At 51.0% G+C, this 26,455-nt stretch overlaps 1 protein-coding gene across 1 annotated transcript in view; it reads right to left on the bottom strand.

The window, feature by feature from the left end:
* AK8 (adenylate kinase 8) overlaps positions 1–26,455 on the bottom strand; it is a 155,655-nt gene that overhangs the window by 68,694 nt on the left and 60,506 nt on the right. The window contains exons 10-11 of the mRNA XM_003935911.4: positions 24,618–24,707; positions 1,599–1,740 (exon numbers count right to left, since the gene is read on the bottom strand). Coding sequence (XP_003935960.2) covers positions 1,599–1,740; positions 24,618–24,707 — 232 coding nt within the window. The remainder of the gene's footprint in view (positions 1–1,598; positions 1,741–24,617; positions 24,708–26,455) is intronic.

The raw sequence follows: 26,455 nt of genomic DNA, 5'->3' as shown, positions 1-26,455 counted from the left end.
GTGAGAACTCATCACTATCATGAGAACAGCATGAGGGAAACCGCCCCCATGATCCAATCGCCTCCCACCAGGTCCCTCCCTAACATGTGGGGATTACAGTTCAAGATGAGATTTGGATGGGGACACAGAGCCAAACCGTATCACAGACCAACTTGAAAAAATAAGGCAATCCCAGCTAAAATTTCAATGGCAGTTTCTTTTTGTACATCACAAAATCATTAGAGGGTTCATTTGGAATAATAAATATATAAAATAGACAATATAAAAGAGTAATGAGAAGGCCTTGTCCTGCTCTGACTATTGAAATACAGTATATGACAAAACTAGAGTAGTTAAACAGAGTGGTACTACGGCAGAAACAGACACTCAGACAAGAGAAAGTTCAGAAACAGGCCCAGTATATTGAGAGACTAAACATGCAGTTTGATGATGGTCAGACCATATATAAAAACAGATGTGTAACCATCATTCTCAGCAAATTGACACAAGAACAGAAGGCCAAACACTGTATGTTCTCACTCATAGGTGGGTGTTGAACAATGAGAACACACGGACTCAGGGAGGGGAGCATCACACACAGTGGGGCAGTTGAGTGGGGTAGGGGAGAGACAGCGTCGGGTGGGGAGGGAGGGGACGGATAACGTGGGGAGAAATGCCAGATATAGTATGTACCTAAAGTAAAATGAATAAATTACGTGAAACCCGCAACCTGCAGCAACCTGCCCAGGGAGTCAGACCACAACATCTGCAGCAATCAGCCCCAAAGGGCCAGGACTTGATCAGGAATTGATCACTTCCCCCATTTTTGCCACCATTTGCAAAGTACCACCAACCAGAGAAAGCCAAACATGTTCCCTTAAGCAATCATGTAGGATGCCCCGCCTCTAGCCCACCAAGCTCCCCCAAGCCAACAGCCTCCAACTGGGGCACGGTAGAACTGAAGCCTTTGCCACCTTCCAGGAGAACGTTTTCACCTACACTGCCTGCCTGTGAGTCTCTGCGGAAACGCCAAGCAATAGTGGCCGACCCCTTGCTGTTGCAAGCTCAGACTAAATAGCCTTTGCTTGCTTTCACTTGGGTGGGCTTCATTGCTCTCCACAATATATACAATGTGATGAGCTCTCGAGTTCAAACTAGTAGAGGGAAGACAGAACATCCAATGATACTCAACCCTCGGAACAAACGGTTAACCATTTGGGGAAAGTAAAGGCGACTCATACTGCATACTCACATCAGAATAAACACCAGCTGCATCAAAGGTTTAAATGTAAAAATCAAACTCTAAAAAGAGCAGAAGAAAACATCTGTTGATTTGTATAACAATCCCCCCAAGGAAGGCCAGACTGGTATTGATTACCGTTTTACAGATGAGGACGTTCAGGTCCAGCACAGAGAGTGAAAACCAGGATTTGAACCCAGGCCCAACTCCTCGTCCACTGGACAGATGGGGTGGGTGGGAATGGGGGTGAAAAGAGATGATCCACTTCAGGAACACGTGAAGGCTGGTGTAACCTGGATCCTTCAGCTGAGCCCTGGAGGGAGGGTGCCCAGGGGTTCATTTGGAATAATGGGCTGTGGGCTTGGCTGGGGCAGCTCACCTGTTGGGATTGTAGCCCAGGCTATTCAGCAGGTGTGCCTGGTCCAGGTCCCTCGGGAAGCCGTGCAGCACCCAGCCTCTCTGGATGCAGTCCTGCTGGTCCAGGCGCTGGCTCAGCACCTTCATGAGGAGGCCATCAGGAACTGCAGAGAAGGGGGACAAGTGAGCACCCTGCTGGCCTGCGGCCTATGGGTCCTGGGCTTCCTAAGCTTGACCACAGATTGAGCTGCTGAAGAAGTGGGTCTGAGTGGCGCCACCTGGAACCTCTTGGACAAGGCTGTCAATGCCTATTTCCCAGGTCCCTCCTTGGTCCCAGCAATGGGGCTGCATGAGATGGGAAATACACTGGCTGACCTTGACCACAGGCTTTCCCTTACTTGGCCAAGATACCATCCCCACCTGCAACCCGGTGAGAGGTAAGCAGTTGTCCCTCACTCTTACTCCATTCGGGCTGCTACAGCAAAATCCTAGAAACTGGGTGCCCTTGAAACAGCAGAAATGTGTTTCTCAGCTCTGGAGGCTGATCAAGTCGGATTCAGTGCCTGGAAAGGGCCTATTTTGTGGTTCATGGATGGTGCCTTCTAGCTTCATCCTCACCAGGTGGAAGGGGTGATGAGTCACTCTGGGGTCTCCCTTAAAGGGGCACTAATCCCATCCACAAGGGCCCCACCCTTGTGACCTCATTACCTCCCAAAGGTCCCACCTAATACCATTATCTTGGGGGTTAGATTTTAACATATAAATTTTGGGGGACACATCAGACCACAGCACCCACTATGGGTCCAGTTTTTGTAGCAAACACTTTTCACAGCAGCATAACAGCCCCAGTGGCAGTTTTAGCTTCCCTCAAATGGGATTGTGCCAGTGCCCCAAAGCTCTCTGCTAGTCCGTGATGCATTAGCAACCCCCACTCCCCTCCTTCCCGAAATTTCTCCAATTTTCTCCCACCCTGATGCTTAGAATGGAGTCTCTCCCAAGAATCACAGCGCTAGTTACAACCAAAGACTGAAATGAAGTCCTATGGAGAATGCGATATTGAGAAGTCTCTTGTTTACACTGTGGCAATTGACATTTTCCTGAAATTCATACCTCTCTTCCCAGACTCATTAAATGTCCTGTGTTGCTAATGTACTGCGTTCCAGCAATTTGCACTGCGTTTCCTGCACTTTGCACTCATTTTCCAGAAATACTTGGTAAATATTACCATTGTTTGCTATGACTGTGGCCCCGCTTGGAGCTGGTTCCTAGGGGTATGGTGGCAGTGAGTTTGGCAGTTTCTCTGGAAGCTGCCTGCTTACCCTCCTACCGACTGCCCGGGGGTCTAGCAAGTGGGCCTGAAGCACACATTTGAAAGCTTCCAAAGGGCCCCCCAGGCTGACAGCCGGGTGAACATGGAAGAGATGCAGAAAAATCACTAACAGCTGTTTCCCTGGTGGGCCGTGACTTGCAGGGTTACTGCCCTTGTCACCAAAAAACCCATAAGCCTCATTCTAAGCAATCTGCATTTCCCTGAATGTGTTCTCCCTCTCGTCCTTCACCCTTTCTTCCCCAGTCTCTAGGAAAGAGCAGAAACGGGCTTTGCTTTAACAAGAACATATGGCTACCAGCATCAATGAGAAGTCGCCACAGTGAATCCCACCCCTTCCCCTGCTTGAGACCTGCAGTGGCTCCCCAGTGCTCCGAGGATAAAGAGCAGTCTCCCATCCAGGGCCAACAGGGCCTCCCAAGGTCTGGGTCCTGCCTTCCTCCCAGGTAATCTTCCCCCACGCACGTGCGTCTCCTCCATCCGGAACACCCTCCTCCCACACCTTGCCTGGACTAGCCTTTCAGCTCAGCCTCAGGGCCACGGTGGCGGGGCGGGGGTGTTCTCTCCCCAGGGAAGTCTCTGAGGACAGCTCCAGCCTGCACTTCTCACCTTCCTTCACTTGCCACCCTTGTTATCACAAAGGCATGTCTCTCTGGGTGATTCTTTGTTTAACGTCTGCCTCTCATCTTACGGGTGGGACCCATGAGAATAAAGGACCACCATCTCTCCCATTCTTCCCTGCCTAGAACAATGCCTGGCACATAGTAGATGTTGAATAAATAGAAGGCTTCTCTTTTTCTTTTTTCTGTTTTTTTGTTTTGTTTTGTTTTGTTTTGTTTTGAGGGGGAGTCTCACTCTGTTGCCCAGGCTGGAGTGTAGTGGCATGATCTTAGCTCACTGCAACCTCTGCCTCCCGGGTTTAAGTGATTCAACTGCCTCAGCCTTCCCAGTAGCTGGCACTACAGGCGCGAGCCACCATGCCCAGCTAATTTTTTTATTTTTTTATTTTTAGTAGCAACGGGGTGGGTTTCACCGTGTTAGCCAGGATGGTCTCAATCTCCTGACTTCGTGATCTGCCCACCTTGGCCTCCCAAAGGGCTGGGGTTACAGGCATGAGCCACTGCGACCGGCCGAAGCCTACCCTTTTCCAAACACTTCACCACAATTCATCAACTCTGTTCAAACCAACTTGACCAGACTTTGGGGAAGCCAGGTGGTAGAGGAGAACATGGGCTTGGGGGCTTCACAAATCTAGGTCTCATCTCAGCAACTCCCTTCCTTACTGACTCCTCTCCAGGCAGTGTCTCACTCTCTGAATGTCAGCTTCCTATTTGCTGAAAGAGAATAATGGGACCCATTGCGACCGGCTCACACCACATTTTCAATTCTCGCACATAGCGGACGCTCAGAGGTGGTGGCTGTTACTTTTCAATTCAGGAGATGGTGTTAGGAAGTGATGCTCCATGAATATTTTCATGCTAGCCCGTGGTCGGAGCGTCCCAGCAAAGACTGCTGGCACCTGGGATAAACCCCGTCTTTAAAAAAAGAAAAAAAAAAAAAAAAAAAAAAAAACGAGCCTTGGAAGTTAAAGACAGAGACTGCCAGAGAGACTGAGGGACATCTGCCCCCGGCCCTGCCCCCAGAGGGAGCTGGCATGCTGTCACCTATAAGCTCCAAGAGTCACAATGTTGGGGCTCCCCTCCTGCCACAGGCCCCCTGTACACTCGGGGTGCACTTGGCTCCTTCCACATTGCCTGTGAGGAACTGGGCCATGGGGAGCCAGCTCAGAGATTACTGTGTGAATAAATAATTGGTCTGTCCTCTGATCCAGAGACCTCGCATTTTCTGCTAGCATGAAGAAATACAGATTTCAAACAACGTGGGGTAAGAATCTGCTATAGAGCCTTCCAGTCCAGGTCTACCTTTAATATTTACAGATATTTTCACTGAAAGAAGAAACCAATACAGAAATACTCCTTTCCCCACGATTCGCCCAGTGAGTAGCTGCTGACTGTCTGGGCCGTGCCCAGCACTGCGCCTGGCATGGGATACAGGGTACATAGCAAGCCTGACCGCCAAGGCCCCCAGGCTCCTGAAGTTCATGTTCTCTCGGGGAGACAAATGTCACTCAGATAACAAATTACCATTTCTGAGAGTTATGGGTACTGTGAAGAAAATCGACCAAATGATGGGAGGCTGCTGGTTTGACTGGGCCTAGGACAGCCTCTAAGGAGACTGCATTTGGCTAAGATCAGAATGGCGAGTCCTGCTGAGAATGCAGGCCCACTAAGGCCTCTGTTGCTTAGGGGTGAGGATTATTTTGGACCAAATATTCTCTGATTGTTATCCTGAATAATCAGGTTCAGGTCTGGCTTGGAAACCCAGCTGCACCGCAGGTGATCTGACCTTTGGAGCCACAGCTTTCTGAGGGCCTGGAAGGGCATCCCATCGACCTCTTGCAGGACAGTTAGGAAACTGAGGCCCAAAGAGGTTGTGGTGTAAGTGACCCACCCGAGGTCATCTAACCAGCTGGTGATCAGGCTGGGACAGGACGCTGATCCCTGCCCCATAATGCCCCTAACTGTCCTGCTGCCTCATTACCCAAAGGCCTGGAGTCCCTGAGTCCCTCACATTGGCCACTTATGAACCGATATAGGCAAAGTTTCTCAACTAGGAAGAACGCTGACTCCAGGGAAAAATAAAAGGCCAGATAGAAATACAATGAGATTTTTTTTTTTTTTTTTTTTTTGGCCTCTTAGTTGACAAAGTTTCCTAGAGGGAATTTCCCAACTTGCATCAAAACTTAAAATGTACATGTCTTTTGACCCAGCAATCCTATTTCTAAGAACTTACACCTAAGAGATAATAGCACAGAGGGGGAAAAAACATGTATACAAAGATGTCCATTTCGGTGTTGTTTATAACAGTGACGACTGGAAATAATCTAGAATCTCCACCAACACGCGACAGATTAAATCAAAGGTACATCTCTGCAAGAGAATATTAGACAACCTTTTTAAACAATCTCTATTTATATTAACTTGGAAAGAGATCTATGACAGGTCTAGGCAGAAGTCTGTAACAGAATGAGAAAAAAAGCCGGTAAATAAATGGCTTGTATATATGGTCTAATTTAAGCATATATTCATATGTGAATATGTAAATATATATATACATACATATATACATGCTATGTACACACACCCACACACACACAAAGGAGGGAGAAGGTGGCCACCACTCAATTCTCCATGAACTGGACCCAATCCCTCTGCTCATGGAGCCCAGGGTCTTGAAGGTGACAGGGGACCAGGACGTAATTCCACACAGTCCTGGCAGGAAAGCAGCGGTCACAGAAGTAGGAAGTGCTCGGGACCGCTGGAGGCAGGCAGGGTTGAATTTCCAAAAGATTAAGGAAGAAAGGGAACGCTCACGCTGGTTCCCACTTTGAGCCGAAACCCAAACAAGCCCCTCTCTGCAGGAATCAGGAAACACAGGCTCAGCAGTCAGCACTTCCTGGAAGGCCTCGTCACAAGCCTACGTCGGTAATTATTGATGCAATACTTGCATTCCCACCCAACCCTCCACCCCGAGAAAGCAGGGATTCCCCCAGTAGAGTCAGGCTTGTTGCTATAACCCAGCACCTGGCACAGTACTGGGCCGATGGAAGGCACCTAAATAAACAGGGAGGAAGGAAGGAAGGAAGGAAGGAAGGATGGACAGACAGAGAAGGGCAGGGAAGGGGAGGAAGGAAGGGGAAGGGAAAGGGAGGAAGGAAGGAAGGAGAAAGGAAGGGAAGGGAAGGAGAAGGGAAAGGGGAAGGGAAAGGGAAGAGAAGAGAGGGAGGAAGGGAAGGGAAGGGAGGGAGGCAGGAAGGGAGGGAGAGAAAGAGGGAGGGGGGAGGGAGGAAAAAAGGGCCCCATTTCCAAACACCAGAAAGTTCTTGAGTTCCTCAAGTGTGCATGGGCCAGAGAACTCCAGGACTTTTCTCACCGAGCACCGAGTCAGGTACTGCGGGAACAGAAAATCACCAGGAGACAGCCGCCCTCTCAGGAACTCCATGCGTCTCCACGTGGCCACCCAGTCGTGAATTAAACATGCAGCCAAAAGAATAAGCGCTGGTGGCTGGGGTTTGTTGGGACGGGTCTCTCTGGGGTCAGAGGGGGCGGTTCTGGCTGCACCAAGGGTGGCCACGTTATACTAGCGATGGGTCCCCCGGGTTCATTATTCTGTTCCCTCTACTTTTTAGATGTGTTCAAAGTTTTCCGCTACAAATGTGGTATGCTTTTGAAAGAAAACCATCTGATGCCTAAAAGAGGTTGAAATGGCCCCTGCGAGAGACTGTTCCTAAAGCAGCGAAAGATGCAATCTCCCGAGAAGGCCATGGGTGGCTCTCTCTTTGGGGGGACCTGGGTGTGGGTGGCCTCCGTCCTGTAACTCCACCAGTTCCGGGGGCTCTGCCCAGAAGCCTGGCGTCACGGACACTTGCCCACGTCTGCCTGCGCTCGGTAGTCCTGGGAAAGCTCCCGCTGGCCCTCGCTCAAGTCCCTTTCACTTTTTTTTTTTTTTTTTTTTTTTTTTTTGAGACGGAGTTTCGCTCTTGTGACCCAGGCTGGAGTGCAATGGCGTGATCTCGGCTCACCGCAACCTCCGCCTCCTGGGTTCAGGCAATTCTCCTGCCTCAGCCTCCTGAGTAGCTGGGATTACAGGCACGCGCCACCATGCCCAGCTAATTTTTTGTATTTTTAGTAGAGACGGGGTTTCACCATGTTGACCAGGATGGTCTTGATCTCTTGACCTCGTGATCCAGCCGCTTCGGCCTCCCAAAGTGCTGGGATTACAGGCTTGAGCCACCGCGCCCGGCCCCTTTCACTTTTTACATGGAATGTGTTGCTACACATTTTTGCTCACAGATCCTTACGGGGGCTTCATAGCTAAGGGGCTCCCCTGGCCCCTCCCAGCGCAGAGGGGTCCTGTATCATGGTAGGGGTCTCCATCTGGGTCAAGACAAGCAACAGCCCCCACTGGGTTCTGCCTCAAAGGCTACCGACCTTTCCCAGTCGGCATCTCTCCTCAGTGGCAGCACGAGGGTTGAGGGGTGAGGGGTGAACCCTGAAGACCCTGCCCCTGGTGGAATGTCCCCAAACCCACCTGCGTCTCCTGTCCCAGCCTCCGAGGCTCGGAGTCTGTTTTGCTGCAGCTTGTTTGGTTTTTCCTGTCTGCTGCCCCCTGACTTTCCCAGCCCCACGTGGTCTGACCGGCCAGCTCAGCACACAGGAGCTGCTTCTCGTTGGCTGCGTTCTGCCAGGAGTTTTGAGTCCCCTTGATAACGCTGTCCACTTGCCCTTTCTCCTGCTCGCAGATAGAGATCTTTCGGTGCAGTCTAAAAGTCTTTCCCCATTAAGTCAGATGCCTCAGGCTTGATTTCTGGGCTTGACAGTGAACATCTCAGCCTTCATACAAGCTACCGCCAAGGGCTGCCTCTCTGGAATGCCCTGTCAACCTTAAATTTAGCCAAGTGCAAGATATGAGTATCCCAGTATTTCATAAGTCCACCCCACACAGTTTCGGATTTTTTTTTTCCTCAAGATCTTCCATAAAAGATGGCAGTCCTCAAGTTGACCTCCAGGTTATCAAAATCTCAATGTGTTTATTCCCCAAGGGGCTGGGTGTAATTGGCGCTTGGCATGGGGGTAGATGGGGAGCCATGGTGGCAAGCGGGATGCTCCCAGGCCTCCATCCCCCACCGCAGCCCCTGGCCCACCCACCCATCTCCAAGGGGAAGGAGTCCTGCCTAAAGGCCCAGGATTCCATCGGGCTCACTCTTGCACAGCCGTTCCAACAGGAGTCCCAACACCCATGAGGTGGAACTGGGCAGCCCTGACTCCTCCCAGGCTGTGGGTCTGGTTTCTGTCACCATCAGTCACATCCAGCTCCAGAGCTGATGGGTGCGAGTAGGAAAGGGCCCGGAGAGGGCACCCAGGCCGGCTTCCAGTTTTCCGGCAGGCACCGGAGCTCCCCGCTCTGCTGCGCCATGCTGCCGCCTGCTGTCCTCATGGCAGAGCTGGCTCTGCAGGGACCTTGGCTTTCTGTCCATCAGTTATTGTCCCTGGGACTCTGTTGGGGGAGATGATAGGAGGGGCACTAAGGTTGCTGGGGGTGGCACGTTAAGATAGGACAAAAACGGGAGGAAAGAAAATAGCTCCTTCGGGCCGGGCGCGGTGGCTCAAGCCTGTAATCCCAGCACTTTGGGAGGCCGAGGCGGGTGGATCACAAGGTCGAGAGATCGAGACCATCCTGGTCAACAAGGTGAAACCCCGTCTCTACTAAAAATACAGAAAATTAGCTGGGCATGGTGGTGTGTGCCTGTAATCCCAGCTACTCAGGAGGCTGAGGCAGGAGAATTGCTTGAACCCAGGAGGCGGAGGTTGCGGTGAGCCGAGATCGCGCCATTGCACTCCAGCCTGGGTAACAAGAGCGAAACTCCGTCTCCAAAAAAAAAAAAAGAAAGAAAGAAAAAAGAAAATAGCTCCTTCAGCCAGTGGCTGAAGGTTTTTTACCGTTAGGTAAAAAACACCCCGAGTTTGATTGCTGGACCCTCCTTGGCACCCTCGGGCGGATCAGAAAGAGCTGAGCCCCTCCCCAGACACCCTTGCACGTGCCCTGCACACGCCACCCCTCCGTGCACACTCATAAACTCCCCCACACTACATACATGTCTGCATGCACACCTGGCACACCACAACATACACAGGTGCTCATGCACTCAGCTACAAACACCTGCACACACACACATTACACCCCCACACCCCTGCACACCCCCCATGCACAACACACGCTGTATACCCACCCATCCACACAGAGTTCACTAAGCACACGCCCTCATTACACAGAACACCTGCATGCCGACACCACACCCACACTCCCTGTCCTCACCCACACACTCGCTCCAAGCTGCCCCTTGTAACTTCTTTCCTCCTTCGAGCCCCCCTTGAAATCGACATCCAGGTGAGCCACAGGGTTCGTGGGGGAGTCAGCACTCGCTTCTCTTTCTCCTTCCAGCACAGTTCCTGGTCCCAGGGTCCCTGGGTCCCACCCCTCCTGAAGGAGACCCAGTAGGATCTGGGAGGTCGAGGAGTCTTAGAAAAAAAGGAACAGGACTGTGGAGGAGGAAAAGGGGTTACTTTTGGTTTTGTTTTTAATTTCCATTTCACACAGCCTGGTGCTTGAAAGAATGGGGCTCACATCCCGCCGGGGTCTGTACTCCAGGCTGCGGGGAGCTTTGCCCAGGCCCTGACTTAATTCAGGGAAAGCCGCACGCCTCCCATCTATGGAGGCTATCACTCTCGGTACAGCACTGATTCCCGGCAGCTGGGCCGGCAAGCCTGCCTCGCTGCTGTCACCGGAAATCCTGCGTGCCCTGAAGGCCACGCCGCGCCCGAGTGCCGGGACCTGACAGGTGTTTCCGTGGGTCACGCCGTTTGTTTGTTATTTACTACCACCTGCTGGCAGAATCTGGGTACTGCACCCCCAAGGAAAGCTGCCAGCAACGCACAGAACATTTCTGAACCCTGGAGAAGATAATGAGGAGAAACCAGGATTGTTCCATCGGCCGCACCCTGCAATTCCTAAGGGAGGGGAAAGCCCATTGTATCTAGCTTGCTTTTTGGGAAACTCAAGTTACTTGCCCCAGACAAACCCCCAGCCTGCCAGGCCTTGGTTTCCCAAGTAGGAGATGAAGCAGGTGTCTTCCACGGCTCTTTTGGCTCCAGTGTTTCTATTCTAATCTCTACTGCTTAACAACGTTTAAAATTGCTTGGCAGACAATGGTGCCAGAAAACAACAAGTTTTTAACATTGGATTTTCTGTCAAGTCCAGAGAAGTAAGTCCATCAGCCCTGGGTGCCCCTGCAGACCAGAAGGCCATGTTGTGCCCCTCCTCCCTCGGAGAGGGCCACCCGCTTTGTCACTCCCTTTACCATGTCTACTAGGGCAAAAGGCAAACACAAGATCGAGGTGCCCACATGGCATTGGCATGTCTAGCTGAGGGGCAGAGCTGCCCAACAGTCAACTTTTCAGTTTGTCCCTTTCTCTGTTTCTCTCTTTCTCTCTTTCTTTTGAGACGGAGGAGCCTTGCTCTGTCGTCCAGGCTGGAGTGGGTGGTGGTGTGATCTTGGATTACTGCAACCTCTGCCTCTCGGGTTCAAGAGATTCTCCTGCCTCAGTCTCCTGAGTAGCTGGGATTACAGGAGCGCACCACCACACCCAGCTAATATATATTTATATATTTGTATTTTTAGTAGAGATGGGATTTCACCATGTTGGCCAGGCTGGTCTTGAATTCCTGACTTCAAGTGATCAACCCGCCCTGGCCTCCCACAGTGCTGGGATAACAGGTGTGAGCCACTGCACCCGGCCAGTGTGTCCCTTTCTAATGAAGTTTTAGATGACAAAAAAGACCATTCAAAAATCACCATTCTTCTATAAACAACTGGTACATCACTTAGCCAATTAGTAAGACTTCTTTATTGGAAATGCTCAGCTAGCCACACTGTGCAGAATATTTGATACTTCCTATTTTAAAGTACATTTTTACATCTTTCCATGGAATATCAAAGTACCTGGGAAAATGAGCAGAGGTCAGCCAGTCTGCATATGAACTGGACTGTTTTAAAGTGGGATGTGTTCACTAAGTGTACACTGCAGATCAGAGAGTTTAAGGAACATGATTTTCCTTCCAGTGAATGAACTCAGGGCTTAGAACCAGTTTTTTCTCCCACATCTCAAAGGCAGCAAGGATGCCATAGCCCACAAAATCTGTGGGAAGAGAGTCAGCAGCAACAGAACCATGAGCCTAGTTTTCCAGGAGGGAAATATATGATAGTCTATTGATTCACCAAGCATGTGGGCTATAGCACGTATGATCAGCCTGACCCTGTTCAAAGCATGTCTTTGTTCTAGTATAAACATTAATTCATGTACTTTTCTCCTTACGAAAGAAGTAGTTACAGAATCCCATTTTACAGATTAGAAAACTAAGGCACAGAAAGAGGAAGTGACCTGCCCACGGCCATACAGCTCACAGGTGGTGGAGCTTGGATTTGCATCCAGCCAACACAGCGCTGGGGCTGCTTGCTGCACCTGACTTTTAGGAGGAGCACTGTGGTGGTGAGGACCAGAGGCCCGAACTCTGCCCTGCACTCTGCATTTCACTTGCAGCCTGCCTTTGGGCAACTCATTTTACCTCCTAACCAGGGCTTCCTCCTCTTCACCAGCACAGCATTGGGCAGAGGTATCAGTAGGCCCCTGTGTGGCACCTGATGTCACCTGGGGACCCAGCTCCTGAGGGCTGCTGAGGCTGTGGCTGCCTCAGGGCAGGTGGTGCAGCCCATCCTGAACAAAACTGAAATTCACACGTCAAGCCTCCCCTGGGGTGAGAGATTAAAGATGGCCATGCCTTCTATGCTACTCTTCCCGGGGCGGGGTTGGGGTTGTCTCAATTCCCTCCCTGGAATCTGGGCTGGATCCACTGGCAAGCTCTGTGAGTAGAACCAGACAGAAGTGTCTGCTGAGGTGTCTGCAGTGAGGTCATGGGAAGCCTGGCCTCTGGCCCCACCTTCCACCCCAATCACTGCCACCCTCGAACTCTACAAAGTGCTTGTTCAGGGGCAGCCAGCCACCACGTGACAAGGCAGGCGAAGCTGGCCCTATGGAGAGGCCATGAGGAGGGAGATGCCTGGCCGGCCCCAGCCATTCCAAGTGTGCCCTCCCAGGCATCAGGCATGGCGATGAAGAATCTGTCTTGGACCCACCAGCCCTGCGGACACAAGGTGGAGAAGAACCAGGGAACCAAGCTGACACCAGAACTGAGAACTGAGATCCAAATGTAAGTCCCTGGGTGAGACAGCCCAGCTCTCTCAGGTAGTTCAAGGCATCCAACCCAAGCCCAAGTCAGTAGAGAGCAGAGTCGAGGCCTCCTTGCCATGTCTTGCCTCAACCCCTGACCCACTACATTAGGAGCATAATAAACTTGGGGTCATTCTATGCCATAAATTGGGGGATAGCTTGTTAGGCTACAAGAGATAACTGGGGGACATACCCAAGACTGGGCAATTTATAAAGGAAAGAGGTTTAATGGACTCACAGTTCTGCAAGGCTGGGGAGGCCTGAGGAAAGTTACTATCGTGGCAGAAGGGGAAGCAAACATATAGGGGCAGCAAGACGCGCAGAGCAAAGGGGCAGAGGGGAGCCCTTTATAAAACCGGCAGGTCTCATGGGAACTCACTATCACGAGAACAGCACGGAGGTAAACACCTCCATGATTCAATTACCTCCACGGGGTGCCTCCCATGACATGTGAGGATTGTGGGAACTACGGTTCAAAATCAAAGAGATTTGGGTGGGGACACAGCTGAACCATGTCACAGAGCATCAGAGTAACGCAAACTGGAGCTTTGGCAGTTCCCAGTCACCACAGGGACCAGGTCCCCAAAGCTGGTGGCAGTCACAGGAAATAAATAAATATCAGCCCCCCCCCATATATAAAATATATTCACACCCGACAGGAGTTGCTGTGAGGACCATTACTACAGTAAGATGATGACGACAGCAACTCCATCCTTGTTGACAGTCATGGTGAGTCATCAGTGATTGCAATCAGTGACCATAGTAAGTAATCAGTGAATTACAGACACAGTTCCCTTCATACAGAGCAAGCTGACAAATGGGATCCTAGGAAAGCTCGCCTGACGTACAGATGGGAAAGCTGAAGGGTGCTCTGAGGGGCACGTGGCTTGCCCGGTAGCACAGCCGGGGAGAAGCAGGGTCCGAATGGGAACCAAGTCTGTGTGACTCTGAACCTGACCTGTAGCCCCGGCCCACTCCCATCTGGGAGTGACAGTCACTCGCCTCCCTTAGTAACCCTTCAGGCTGCCCGCTGCCCTTGTGACCTGTTTCCTCTTTGTTCCTGTAAGACTAATTATCTGAAGCTGCTGGGCTGCCTGTGGAGAGGTGCCTCACCTAAACAGAAACGCAGACAGCAGAGGGCAGCTTCCCGCCCTGGGTGCCTGGGGCAGGTCATCCTGGGATTGTCCACACCACGGAGACCCAGGTCAACTGCCACAGGCTCGCTCTTACACTAACCCTAGCTGAGCTCCCACCATGAGCCCTGAGGGGCTGGCTCCTCAGCCCTCGGAGCAGCCGGCCAGGCAGACAGTGTGAGCAGAAACAGGGGGACCCTGGGTGAGGAGGTCCCAGATGAGGCCACCTCATCTCCCAGCAAACCAACCAGAGTCTGGGAGGATGTCAGAGTTCTGCAGTCAAGATCGTGGATGGGTAAATCAAGTAAGGCCTGTGGGTGAGGAGTCGGAGTTCCCCGAGCCCTGCCTTCCGCATCCCCTGGCCTCCACAGGCTCTTCCCCAGGAGAGGGTGGGAGCAGATATGTCCCTCTGTATGCCAGGAAGCCTCTTCCCTCTCCTCTCCCCCTCCCATGCCCCTCTGCTCTTGTCCATCGCCCTCTCTGCCGGGTGTGCCCTTGTCACCCAGAGCAGCAGCGACAGGTGTGAAGCTGCAAGGTGTGGTCCCCGCTTCCCTCCCTCCATATCTAAGGAGGCTGTGCCAAGTTCCCGTTTCCCTGGCGCAGGGAAACCTGAGAGCCAGCTTCTGGGTGACAAACCCCAGTAAGTCCCACGCCCCCGATCATAGGTGTAGAGGCTGCAGAGGGTCACTGGGGCCGCCTCTTCCCCACCCCTCACAGCCAAAGAGAAAGAACCTGTGTCAGCTCCCGTCAGGCGAGGACGTTCCCAGAGGGAACCTGCCGTGGTGGTGGGGCAGGGGAAGGTGTGAGGGGCTGGGGCACAGCTCTGGTCATGCCAGGGGCTGCCCAGAAGGCTATACCGAGAGACCTCCCGACTGGAGAAGAAGGCCTGGGGCCTCCAGGGTCGGGCCTGTCAGAGACAATTTCACAGCTGAGTGCACTGAGGTTTGCTCTTCTCTGAAGCCGCTGGGGCTGCCCACAGAGAGGGAAACGCTTCTAGAAGCTCTGGTCAGAGCACGGATGACACCGTGCACTCCGGCTCTCTTTGGACTTCCCAGAAATGTCTGGGTTGGGTTTGGTTCCATTTGTTAATCTGGATGCCTGATACACAGCAACACTTGACGCTCAGCCCAATGGGGAAGTCTGGCTGCAGCCCAGTAGTGGCTCCAGCCAGGTGACAAGGAACAGCGCTACACAGGCCAGACCTGCCCCGCTCCCACAGCGCTCATTCTTCCTGGGGAGAGAATGTCATTGAATGGATGCATGAATGAATCTGGCTGCCTCAGTTTTCCCACTGGACTAGCCATTGAGCAAAAGCTTTCTGACCTTTTGGGGACGAGGCCGCCCTCTGGCAAAGCATCGTTTTCCTACTGGAGAAAGACAATGCACGCTTTCAAAATGAAAGTCAAAGAAATCAAAGAGGAAGACCCTCGGGGGGGGGGGGGCACAAACCTGCTGATTAGCAAGGGTGCCCACCCCCTAACTGGCCTCATTCCCAGGCCCTCCAGGCCTCGGAATGCAGACAGTACTTTTACACCTGCCGCTGGCTCCCTTGGCCACAGCTTTCTCTCGGGCTGAAAAAGCCTCCTACCTGGTTTCCATACGGAAATCTTTGTAGCGGTCCCAGTGGAAAAGTCAAAAGTTTGACTTGAAAAAAGGAGCTACTTCAAAAGCATTGTCAGACCGAGGTAAAGGTTCCTTAAAATGCATAAATTACAGGGGGCATCCATTAATCAACCTCTAGGCCCCCCTACAGCGGGGGCTCTGGGTGGGGGGGTGCCAAAGGCACAGAGGCCAACACACCTGGGAGAGGCAACTCCAAGGAAATCCACATAGAATAAGATAAATTAATGTGTTTATTACTCACTGCTTGGCGTTTGCGTATGTGTATGTGTGTGTGCGTGTGTGTGTAGAAAAATGAAAGAAAAATGTAGAGTTTTTTCAATAATAAAAAGGGAGTTGCACTGCGGGGCCCCTAAAGCTTGTGAAAAATTAAACTCGACGGATTCAAACTGTCCTATTTCCACTTCAAAAGAGAAGAGGCACTGAGCTCTTCCCAACTTATCTTCAAACGCCCAGCACCCTAGAAAGTTTCTTTAAAAAAATAAAGGCTCCTGTTCCCCCAAGCACTGTACCGGTTACTGTACCCACTGTCTCTCCCTCTTCTAATTATACCCCTGTGAGTCTATTAATCAACTTGTAAATTATTTAGAGAGTCATGCGCTGTCTTCAGCGAGTACAAACACACGGCATGCAAAGGCTTGCTGGAAACGGGCAGAGGTCCCTCAGGGTCTCCCCTCTGCGGGAAGACAGTTTGCAGCTCGCCGAGGCTGCTCTGCTGAAAACAAGCAATAGCATTCCGCTTACCTCCTCAGATGAGGAGATTTACTTTGTCTTTCAACTCAGCAACTCTTTGCAAGTTTTTAACAAAAGAGAAAAGCTGGTCTATTGTCGATCTTTAGTGTGCATTTAGTGATGAGAATATTAATTCCCCCTTAAAAATAAAGCACTTTGGCTGAGCTCTGATCCATGCCTCCCGGGATCTGGACTTGGAAGGCTCTTGAAAACACGTCATCATCCCAATTTGGGGCTGGTTTGGCTTGTTTGTATGGCAATGGCTGCATTTGCTGGGGTGAGGTCTCATTACCAGAAAGGGTGCAAATTAGTGTCTTGAACCTCTCGCAAATCTCTTGCCTTTTCTCGGGTTCTATTAGGCCATGAGGGACCTTTCCCAGACAGAAATATTTAGGAAATGGGGGGGGGGTGTGGGTGGGGCGCAGGTAACACTCGATAATGATCTGTCTTCCACATCACCTTTTCTACACACCAGGACTTTCGCTTTTAGGAGAAAGTCATTATCCATTAAATAGCTGTCTTCTCTCCTGAAGACAAGAACGGGGTACGTCTTATGTGCCAAGGGATGTGGGCCTTCCTATAACTGAACTGCTTTAGCTGCTGGGAGATGCTGGTGGCGCAGGGGCACTGGGGCAGCTCCCAGTTAGGACTCACGGTAACTGGGTTGACAAGCCAGCTGGGCAGGTGTCGCAGTGTATGGAGAGATGGGAGATATGAAAAGCTAGAGTCTAGGCTGGGTGCGGTGGCTCATGCCTGTAATCCCAGCATTTTGGGAGCCTGAGGTGGGTGGATCATAAGGTCAGGAGTGAAGGCCAGCCTGGCCAACATGGTGAAACCCTGTCTCTACTAAAAATTCAAAAATTAGCCGGGCATCGTGGTGCACATCTATAATCTGAAGCTACTCGGGAGACTGAGGCAGGAGAATCGCTTGAACCCAGGAGGTGGAGGTTGCAGTGAGCCAAGATTGCGCCACTACACTCCAACCTGGGTGACAGAGCAAGACTCTGTTAATAAAAAAAAAGAAAGAAAGAGAGAGAGAGGGAGGGAGGGATGGAGGGAGGGAAGGAGGGAGAAAAGTTATAGAGTCTAACTCAGAATCTCCACTGCTGGGGACGTGGCATGGCTGGCAGGCTCCTGACCACACAGTTCCAGTACATTCCGAGTGCACTGTGGACAGATTGAGATGAACATCTCATGCGCACTTGGGGCAAAGATATAAACCGACAAGGATGAGGTCCGCCTTTGGCTGTTTTTAATCTCCTCCCTGGATAGCCTGTCCCCAGAGAAGGCCAAGCAACACGTGAGAACAAAGACAGTTCCCCGGGCCGGGGCTGAAGAGCCAGCATTGCAGCATTACAACGGCAACCTGGAAGTAGGTTATGTGCACCATTAACGGTCCCTGGGCCCTAATTTATGGCTAAAATTCTCATGAGAAAGGCTAAAAATAAAGCAGTGCAGACTTCTTTATGTTGGGTGAGTCTGAACAACAGAGTCAGGCCCATGAGCAGGGTTGGTTTTACATTAAGTGAAAATTGGGAAACGACACGTTCCAAGCGGCAAAGACAGAATGGCAGATTTCCTCGGGAAGCTCTGGGCCTCCAGAATTTTCCTCCAGGATTTTCAAACACCCTTTGGTAGGAATGGAGTTATGGGGATGGGGCTGAGGACATCATTTGGCGGTAGTGGCCACTGTGAGCCACCGCTGATTTAAGCAGAGAACTGAGACCTGGTGGCGCCTGTGCTTGAGTTCGGGCAGGAAAGAAGGTATCTGCACCGTCACCACAGCGCACAGCGGCAATGGCGTCCGTCAGCGGCAACCATCTCATTCTGAATGATACAGAAACAGCTGATAACTTATTTTTCCAAAAGCCCAGAATCGTTTCTACTTGTTTCGTACCAGTGTAAAAGTGACAGGAGCTCCCTGGCAACTAAGGCTGCGTGATTTAAGCTCGACCCTGTTTACTGTATGCAGAGCAAACTCCCGGTGACTGGAATGGAGGTTGCCTGCATAAAGAACGCCACGTGCGGAGCCCTGGGGAATAAATTTGTTCTGTTCACTGCAGCTCAAGTCGGAACGAGTTTAGGAGGTCAGACCTATATATTTCAAAGTCCAGGCACAGAATAAGCATCTCCCCAGTCCTCCGTCCACAGTGCCATCACCAAGAGCCTGGGATCAAGGGACTGAAGAGGCACTAAGATGGGGCCCTGGGGTCCTTTGCCCAGTAAATGTGGAAAGATGGGAAAACAGCACAGTTATTAATTTTGCTGCTGATTCGAAAGGAGGAGGTGTTGGCAGCACCTGTGAGGGCAAAACAAGAACATAACTAAGTCTGCAGAGGTCACGGCTGGGACATAACATCAGGAGGCCTGGAGTGGGGGATAGAGCAAGAGGCTCCAGCGGGAAAGATGACATCTGGATCTATTCGGCTGAGCTGGTGGCGGTGGTGATGGTGACTGCGAGGGTGGCAGGGATGAACAGTAACAAAAGCGCACATCTCTGGGGCATGCAGCTCCAAGGTGAGTGGAGAGAAGGCACAAGTCTGCAATGGCAGGAGTCCCAGTGAAAGACCAGCGGGGGGCCAGCGGCCAGGAGCATGGGCAGGGTGGAGTCTCCGGAGAAGGAGGTCCAGTACCCACAAGGGCAATGAGGGGTACCCAGGAAGAGTCTATAGCACCTGGCTTGGGGAGTGGTGAGGATGGGCTTTCTACACTGGGTGGCTAGATGGTAGGGTGTTCTGGCAGTGATGTCTGCAAGCTCAGAGGTGCTAGGGGCCTCTGCCCCGTGGTGACAAGGTCTCCGTGTCCTTACAATAATCTCAATTGCTAAGCTCCCGAATCTTAGAGATGAAAACTCCTAACAGGAAGGGGAGTGGCTGGTGATTCCCTATGTTCCCAGGAATGCTGCTGGCACTCAGGGCAGAGCTATCTGAAATAGACCTAGGATTTGAAGAGGGAAATCTGGGATGTCTCCATGGATTCCCCAAAGGTATGGACGAGCAACCAACTGGGGGCTCCTGTTCTAGAAGTTCTGAAAGCCTTGGGGGATACAGCAGCATGTCCTCTAGTTTCAGGAGGGCCCTCTGGTTGCAGGGTAGTGTTGGGAAGCTGAATTCCATTGTTCCCTTCACCCTGCAGCCTCCCTCTTCCCCAAAGCGGAGAGTCACTCCCAGACGGGCTGAGTCCCTTCAGTTCTCCCAGCCTCCCGCTGGCTGGCCCTGGCCCGCAGTGCGGAGGGATTCCCTTCCATGTCTGCCTCCACTCAGTCAGGGCTCTTCCTGGGGCAAGCGTGGGGGCCCGTCTCCCTGTCCCCACCATTAGGGTATGGCCATACATTGGGTGGCTTGTCTCCAGGCCTGGCCTCGGTGGGACATGTTAAGCCCAACTGTGACCTGGGTTCCCAGCTGAATTCTCCATTCTGTGCTCTCAGCAAACTCTGGGGTCTGTCTCCTAACAGGTGCAGAACTCAGGGTGTGGAGAAGGGACGTAGTTAATCACCACCCCTCAAGCCTAAACCGTGGGGTCCACCTGCAGGCTAGGGGATCCCTGAGTCACGGATGTCACCAACGCTCAAATTGGGAAGGAGGGGGCCTCAGCCAGCTGCACTGATTCATAAATAAGCAGGCTGTGGTCGGCTAGGCAGAGTTTCCCTGTTCAGCCTGACCTTCCCTTCAAAACCAAATTCTGTCGAGAATCATTTAAATTTTCTTCCTGTTTCAGCTGGCGGTGAAGTGGGCCCCTGCCAGACCTGGGTGGTTCCAGCGCTCCTGCTCCGGGAGCCGAGCGCTTTGGTTCTCTCGGCAGCTCCTCCACAGCCCACTAATGAGACCCTGTTAGTGGTTATGAATGTAAATGCATTCTTTGTTATCCCTGCGAGATCAGGATTGGCGAAATGACAGGATTTATTGCTTCTGTTAGGGAGATATGATATAGGTTGTTGTTGTGTCTTTAATTTTGTAGGAAGAGCGGAAGTATAGAGGTACATCGTCTAAATCAACAAAAAGCTGTGGAAGAAAAAATTTAGCATGAAACACTGAAGATCGAAGCAATCTGGGTCTCGCTAACTTTATAGAAAATTGGGAATTGCGCCACCAGCCTCCTTTGCATTCCCCAAATACAAAAACAAACACAAAAACGACTCTGCGCTTGGACCATCTTTGAAAGGACTCCTTGGGTTTGCTTTTGGTGATGGATGAATTAAGCCAGCTGTGTACAAAGTTTATGTGCTTTGATTCAAGCAAATTCATCTCTGTCTCTCGAAGACGAACTAACAAAAGATCCCATTTATTCAAAAGGTACAGTTTGAATAAGTCTGTAAAATGGCGCCCATATCTGATGGTTAATTAAGGACCTGTAAGTGCCAACTCCCTATAAAACAAGGACGATAAGGCTGCTGTCACATGGTGAGGAGAGAGGAGGTGAGGAGACCAGAACACCAAGTGCTCCATGACCTCATAAAAAAACCAACATCTTCATATGACCTTCTCAGTGACCATGACATTCCACAATTCCATGTGACATTCCTGAGAACTAAAATGCTATGATGAGTCACTGTTCTCGTTCCAAACAATTGCTACAACTACAAGATTATAACGTGACTTGAAACAGAGCTAAAATATAGAATATACGCATAAAGAAAAATTAACGGAAAAATGTAAGCAACCCTAATATGCAAAGAGCACTGACAAACCAATTAGGACAAAAAATAGCTTAATTGGAAAATGGGCAAAGGGAAAAACAGTTACTACGCCAAGGCTATAAAGAGGTAGCTCACAAAGACAAAATACACATGACCTGTTGTCTTCTAAAAATATGTTCAAAGTTACCAACCTCACTGACAATCAAAAGACCACAATTAAAAATAAATACATCGCCGGGCGCGGTGGCTCAAGCCTGTAATCCCAGCACTTTGGGAGGCCGAGGCGGGTGGATTGCAAGGTCAAGAGATTGAGACCATCCTGTTCAACATGGTGAAACCCCGTCTCTACTAAAAACACAAAAAAGTAGCTGGGCATGGTGGCACATGCCTGTAATCTGAGCTACTCAGGAGGCTGAGGCAGGAGAATTGCCTGAACCCAGGAGGCGGAGGTTGCGGTGAGCCGAGATTGTGCCATTGCACTCCAGCCTGGGTAGCAAGAGCGAAACTCTGTCTCAAAAAAATAAAATAAAATAAATAAAATAAATAAATAAATACATCTTTTGTCACCTAACAAATTGGCAAAGATTCAAATGGCTGGCCGTGGTAGACAGAATAAGACCTCCCAAAAAGATGTCCAATCACTGGCACCTGTGCGTATGTTCCCTGATGTGGCAAAGAGGGCTCTGCAGAGGGGCATTAAATTAAGGATCTGCAGATGGGGAGATAATCCTGGATTGTTCTGGGTGATCCCAATGGAATCCCAAGGGTCCTTCTAAGAAGGAGAAAAGAGGGTCAGAGTCGGAGAGGGAGATGAGATCGCAGAGGCAGAGGTCAGAGAGAGAGAGAGATTGGAAGCTGCTACTCTGCTGGCTTTGAAGACAGAGGAAGGGGCCACGAGCCAAGGCATGGGGATGGCCTCCAGAAGCTGGAACAGGCAGGGAAGTAAATCCTCCCAAGTGCTCCAAGAAGGAACACAGCCCTACTAATACCTGGATTTTAGGACTTCTGATCTGCGGAACTGCAAGATAAATCTGTGTTGTTCTAAACCACTAAGTTTGTTATAGAAGCAACAGAAGACGAATACGCTGGCAATACCCAGAGACGGCAAAGATAGGGAGGGAAGGGGCAGCGGCACACCGATGGTGGGAATGCACAGAAGGACAGCACCCCCGCTGCCACCGTTCATGGGCCTCACCGCTGACTCAGGCCTCAGTGTATCCTAAGATCATCAGGGATGTTTCTCTAGACAAGAGTGTGCATTTTAGCATTATGGAAGGACTGCAAATCTAGAAACCATATAAATATTTATTTTTGTAATTTTCTATTTTGGAAAAAATTCAAATGGACAAGGAAGCTGCAAGAAGAGTGAAAGAATTCCTACAGACCCTTCCCGGGACTGGCCGGTTGTCAGCACGGCCTTAGTTGCTTGGTCATTGTCTGTTTCTGAACCACTAAGCTTGTTAGTGGGGAATTAAATGATCTTCCAGACCTGCTATGGAGCACTACCAGCGACACCTGAAACTGTATAAATTAGGTTAATTTTGTATCCCATTCACTCATGTTTTCTTTCGAATCTTCTTTAGAGTGTTAATCCCCACCCCAGTAAATGGGAATTTGGAGAGAACTGGAGAGAAATTGTGCTTGGGGATGCCGCAGGTGCTCCGCCATTGCTGCTGCTTGCTGCTGTGGCTTTTTTTTTTTTTTTGAGACAGAGCCTGGCTCTGTCACCCAGGCTGGAGTGCAGTGATGCAATCTTGGCTCACTGCAACTTCTGCCTCCCGGGTTCAGGCAACCCTCCTGCCTCAGCCTCCAGAGTAGCTGGGATTACAGACACCCACTGCCACACCCGGCTAATTTTTTTTTTTTTTTTTTTTTTTTAAGTAGAGATGGGGTTTCACCATCTTGGCCAGGCTGGTCTTGAACTCTTGAGCTCAAATCATCCACTTGCCTCAGCCTCCCAAAATGCTGGGATTACAGGTGTGAGCCACTGCACCCAGCCACTACCGTGACATCTGAAGAGTGACAGCTGCCCTGTGGCCTCTCAGGCATTGTGCATGTGGATGATGGCTGGTCCTCAGGACAACCCTGCAGGAAGGGACCTCTCCCTCTCTCATGCCATCAAGAAGCCTGGGCCTTTGAGAAGGGCAAGGTGGTCTTTTGGTGCCACGTTTCTGGTGAGGGCAGCACTGGAATCTGAAGCAGCCTGGGAAGCGTGAGGGCTCCTGCTAGTTTTCACCCTCCCAGGTGCCTCCCGCCTCCACCTCATTCTGTGAACACCGCAGAGATGCAGGAACAGACCCGCTCACTGCCCTGCGCCTACACAGATCATTGCATCTGATGGCTCCCCTTTGGCACACTTGAACTCCACCCTGTGGGCTAGGACATCTTGGGAGGGCCGGCTAGGACATCTCCCCAGGAGGCCCGTTCAGCGGATGGCTGGGAGGACACAGTCTGTTTTCATGCATTTCCTCATCAACCTGCCCTATCTAAGGCGGTAGAAGATAACCAGCTTCCACCAGGAGGGTTCCTGGCCAGTGCCCGCACTGCTCACTGTAACGGTAGCTGCTTCTGGAATTAATTTTCTTCACAATAAGCATGTGTTCACATCAGACTTGACAACTGGGTGTGCACTGACTGCTAGGAGGAGCTGCAGCATATGCAGGGGAGACGGTCTGGGCAAATGGGAAATTCAATGCCCAGGGAAGAGAAAGACGGAAGAGCCAGAGGAGCCCAGCCACCAGCTGGCTGTGTGGCCTCAGCAGCTCAGTCCCTTCTCTGTGGCTCCTTTGTGGACTCAGGAAGCTGGGCTAGGATGCTCCCAAAGGTGCCCTTGCCGGGGTCAGATCCTAGGAACGCTTTCAGATTGTGGATCATAGAGGGCACCTGGAAAGAGGATCTGGTCCTGCTTCCCCTATCAAACAGGTGAGCATCTAACTGCTGAGGACCAATGCCGGTCAACGCTCGCATCTGCAAAGCTGTCTGAACCCTCCGGCTTCTGAGGGCTGATTAAACTGGAATACTTGCCCATAGTATTTTTATATACCAAATAATAAGGGATGTGGGGGTGGGGGCAGTGGCTGACGCCTGTAATCCTAGCATTTTGGGAGGCCGACGCTGAAGGATCACTTGAGCCCAGGAGTTCAAGAGCAGCCTGGGCAACATGGAGAGAAACCCCATGTCTACAAAGAACCCAAAAACTTAGCCGGGTGTGGTGGCATGCACCTGTAGTCCCAGCTACTTGGGAGGCTGAGGTGGGAGTATCACCTGAGCCCAGGAGGTGGAGGCTGTAGTGAGCCGAGACTGTACCACTGCACTCCAGCCTGGGCAACAGATTGATATCCTGTCTCAAAAACAAAAAAGGATGAGGGGGAGCTCTGCGGCCTCTCCTGGCTCTCAATTTTAAGTGGTACCAGTTATGAAAAGCAAACAGTCTTGAGAAATGGGAACATTCTAACCATCAGGGATAACCCTGCCACATCCACAAACTCACCTCAGCGGGGATCGGGCTCAGACACCAAGAGGCCTTATCAGAAACAGGCAACAGAGCCTTTGCTTACGAGAAAACCCCGTTTCCATTTCCCGGCTGTTCTCCCCAGTTTTGAGCCCCTGGATGTTCAGAGAGCCGCACAAAGAGAAAGTTCTCTCTGGAGCCTGTGAGATCGTGACAGGTAGTGGGAACGTGGCCTACCTGTCATCCCCTTTTCAAAACAGGGCCGAATGTGCTCGCCAAACGTGGTCTTGTCTGCCACGGCCTCTTTCAGCAGTTGCCCACAGCCGACTGAAGGAGAGGGGAACAGAAAGACACCCATTAAATTTTAAATAGGAGGAAGGATGAGAAAAAAAGAACCCCCAGTGCTGCCTGCTGGGGGGAAAAAAAAAAAGGTCACTGAAAAAAGTATAAAAGGATTTTTCTGTGTGTGGATATGCGTCCAAGTAAAAGTAAATATCAAAAAGGAGCCAGGAAATAAAGAAGAGGGAGAGTTGGAATGAAAAGGAATGCATTTGGCAAAGAACACATTAAAAATGGACGGTGCGGGGAAGACACTAACGAGGCTGCTGCCCACAGAGGAGCCTGCAGAGCCTCGCTGCGCCTGGAATTGCTGTGCACAACTCGCGCCCTCTGGGTGGCTGCGGAGGGTCAATGTGCTGGGCGTCGGCGGTGGCGGGGCGGTGGGGGGGGGCGGGGGTTGCTCATCTCTGAGTGATCTGCCTCAAGTGTGTCCACATTCGCACCCACATTCGCAGGGGGCAGTGTGTTGCTGCCACGGCCGTTCCAGCTGGCAGGGCGTCTCCATGGGATGGCGGGGGCCACACAATAGGATAGATTCATATTCCAAGTGGACTGCCTCATCGTTAAAAAGCACCACATGGCTGTAATCCCAGCACTTTGGCTGGGGCGGCCGGGTCACTTGAGATCAGGAGTTAGAGACCAGCCTGGCCCACATGGTGAAACCCCGTCTCTACCAAAAATACAAAGATTAGCGAGGCATGGTGGTGCACACCTGTAATCCCAGCTACTTGGGAGGCTGAGGCAGGAGAATTGCTTGAGCTAGGAGACGGAGGTGGCGGCGAGCAGTTAGTGCACCAGAACACTCCAGCCTAGGTGACAGAGTAACACTCTGTCTCCAAAAAAAAAAAGGCTGCTGGGAACAGAAGACAATTCTGTTGTCTCTGTTCAAAAGCACTGTGCTAAGTGTGCTTTGTTTTATTTGGACCTCACAGTAACCTGTTGCTTTTTAGATAAGGACACTGAGATTCAAAGAGATGAAGTAACCTGCTCTAGGTCACACTGCCATTCAGGAGCAGAGCTGGGGTCCAAACCAGGTCTGTGGGACATCAAACCCATGCATAGCTTCCGATTCTGGTCATGAAGGAGTAACAGGCATCATATTTAACTTCTCTTATAGAAAGCTGTGAAACTGAACAGAATCTATGAAGCAATTCTTTAGTCACTGGACAATAGACAGACAGATAGACAGACAATAGATAGATAATCCTGGAGAGGCAGGAAACACACAAAACGAGCCCCATATTCACCCTGGATTTCTACCTGTGGGCACTTCTCAAATCCTGGCACAGGAGAAGTGGAACCCAAACAGGTCAGCAGTCTCACTGGGTGGAAGTAACAAAGACTGGAGCTATGAAACAGCCAGAATTTGCAGGGCAGGGCAATGGAGAGGAGGGAGCTGTGCACACAAGGAGTTCTAGAAATCTCACAGGGGGTCACTAAGCCTTTGCCAATATGAAGCTTCACATGTGCAGGGTAAGACTCCAGGGGCCTGGTAGAGAAAAGCTGCTGGGAAGCTGTGAACTGAATGGAAATTCACACAGTGCTGGGAGATGCTGGCATTCTGACAACCAAAGTGAGAGACCTTGCTGAACACCCTAGACATTCAGCTGAAATTCCAGAAAGGGCAGACCTTAGCTGCAGGGATACTCTATCCCGACAGTAAGAACACTCTAGTTCTTAACAAAGCCTAAAAATAAGCTTCAATGGGATTAATACTCCAAATTCAATACTCTTAA

The sequence above is a fragment of the Saimiri boliviensis genome, chromosome 2 (genome assembly GCF_048565385.1).
Source record: "Saimiri boliviensis isolate mSaiBol1 chromosome 2, mSaiBol1.pri, whole genome shotgun sequence".
Lineage (NCBI taxonomy): Eukaryota > Metazoa > Chordata > Mammalia > Primates > Cebidae > Saimiri > Saimiri boliviensis.
This window is presented reverse-complemented; position numbering and strand designations above follow the sequence as displayed.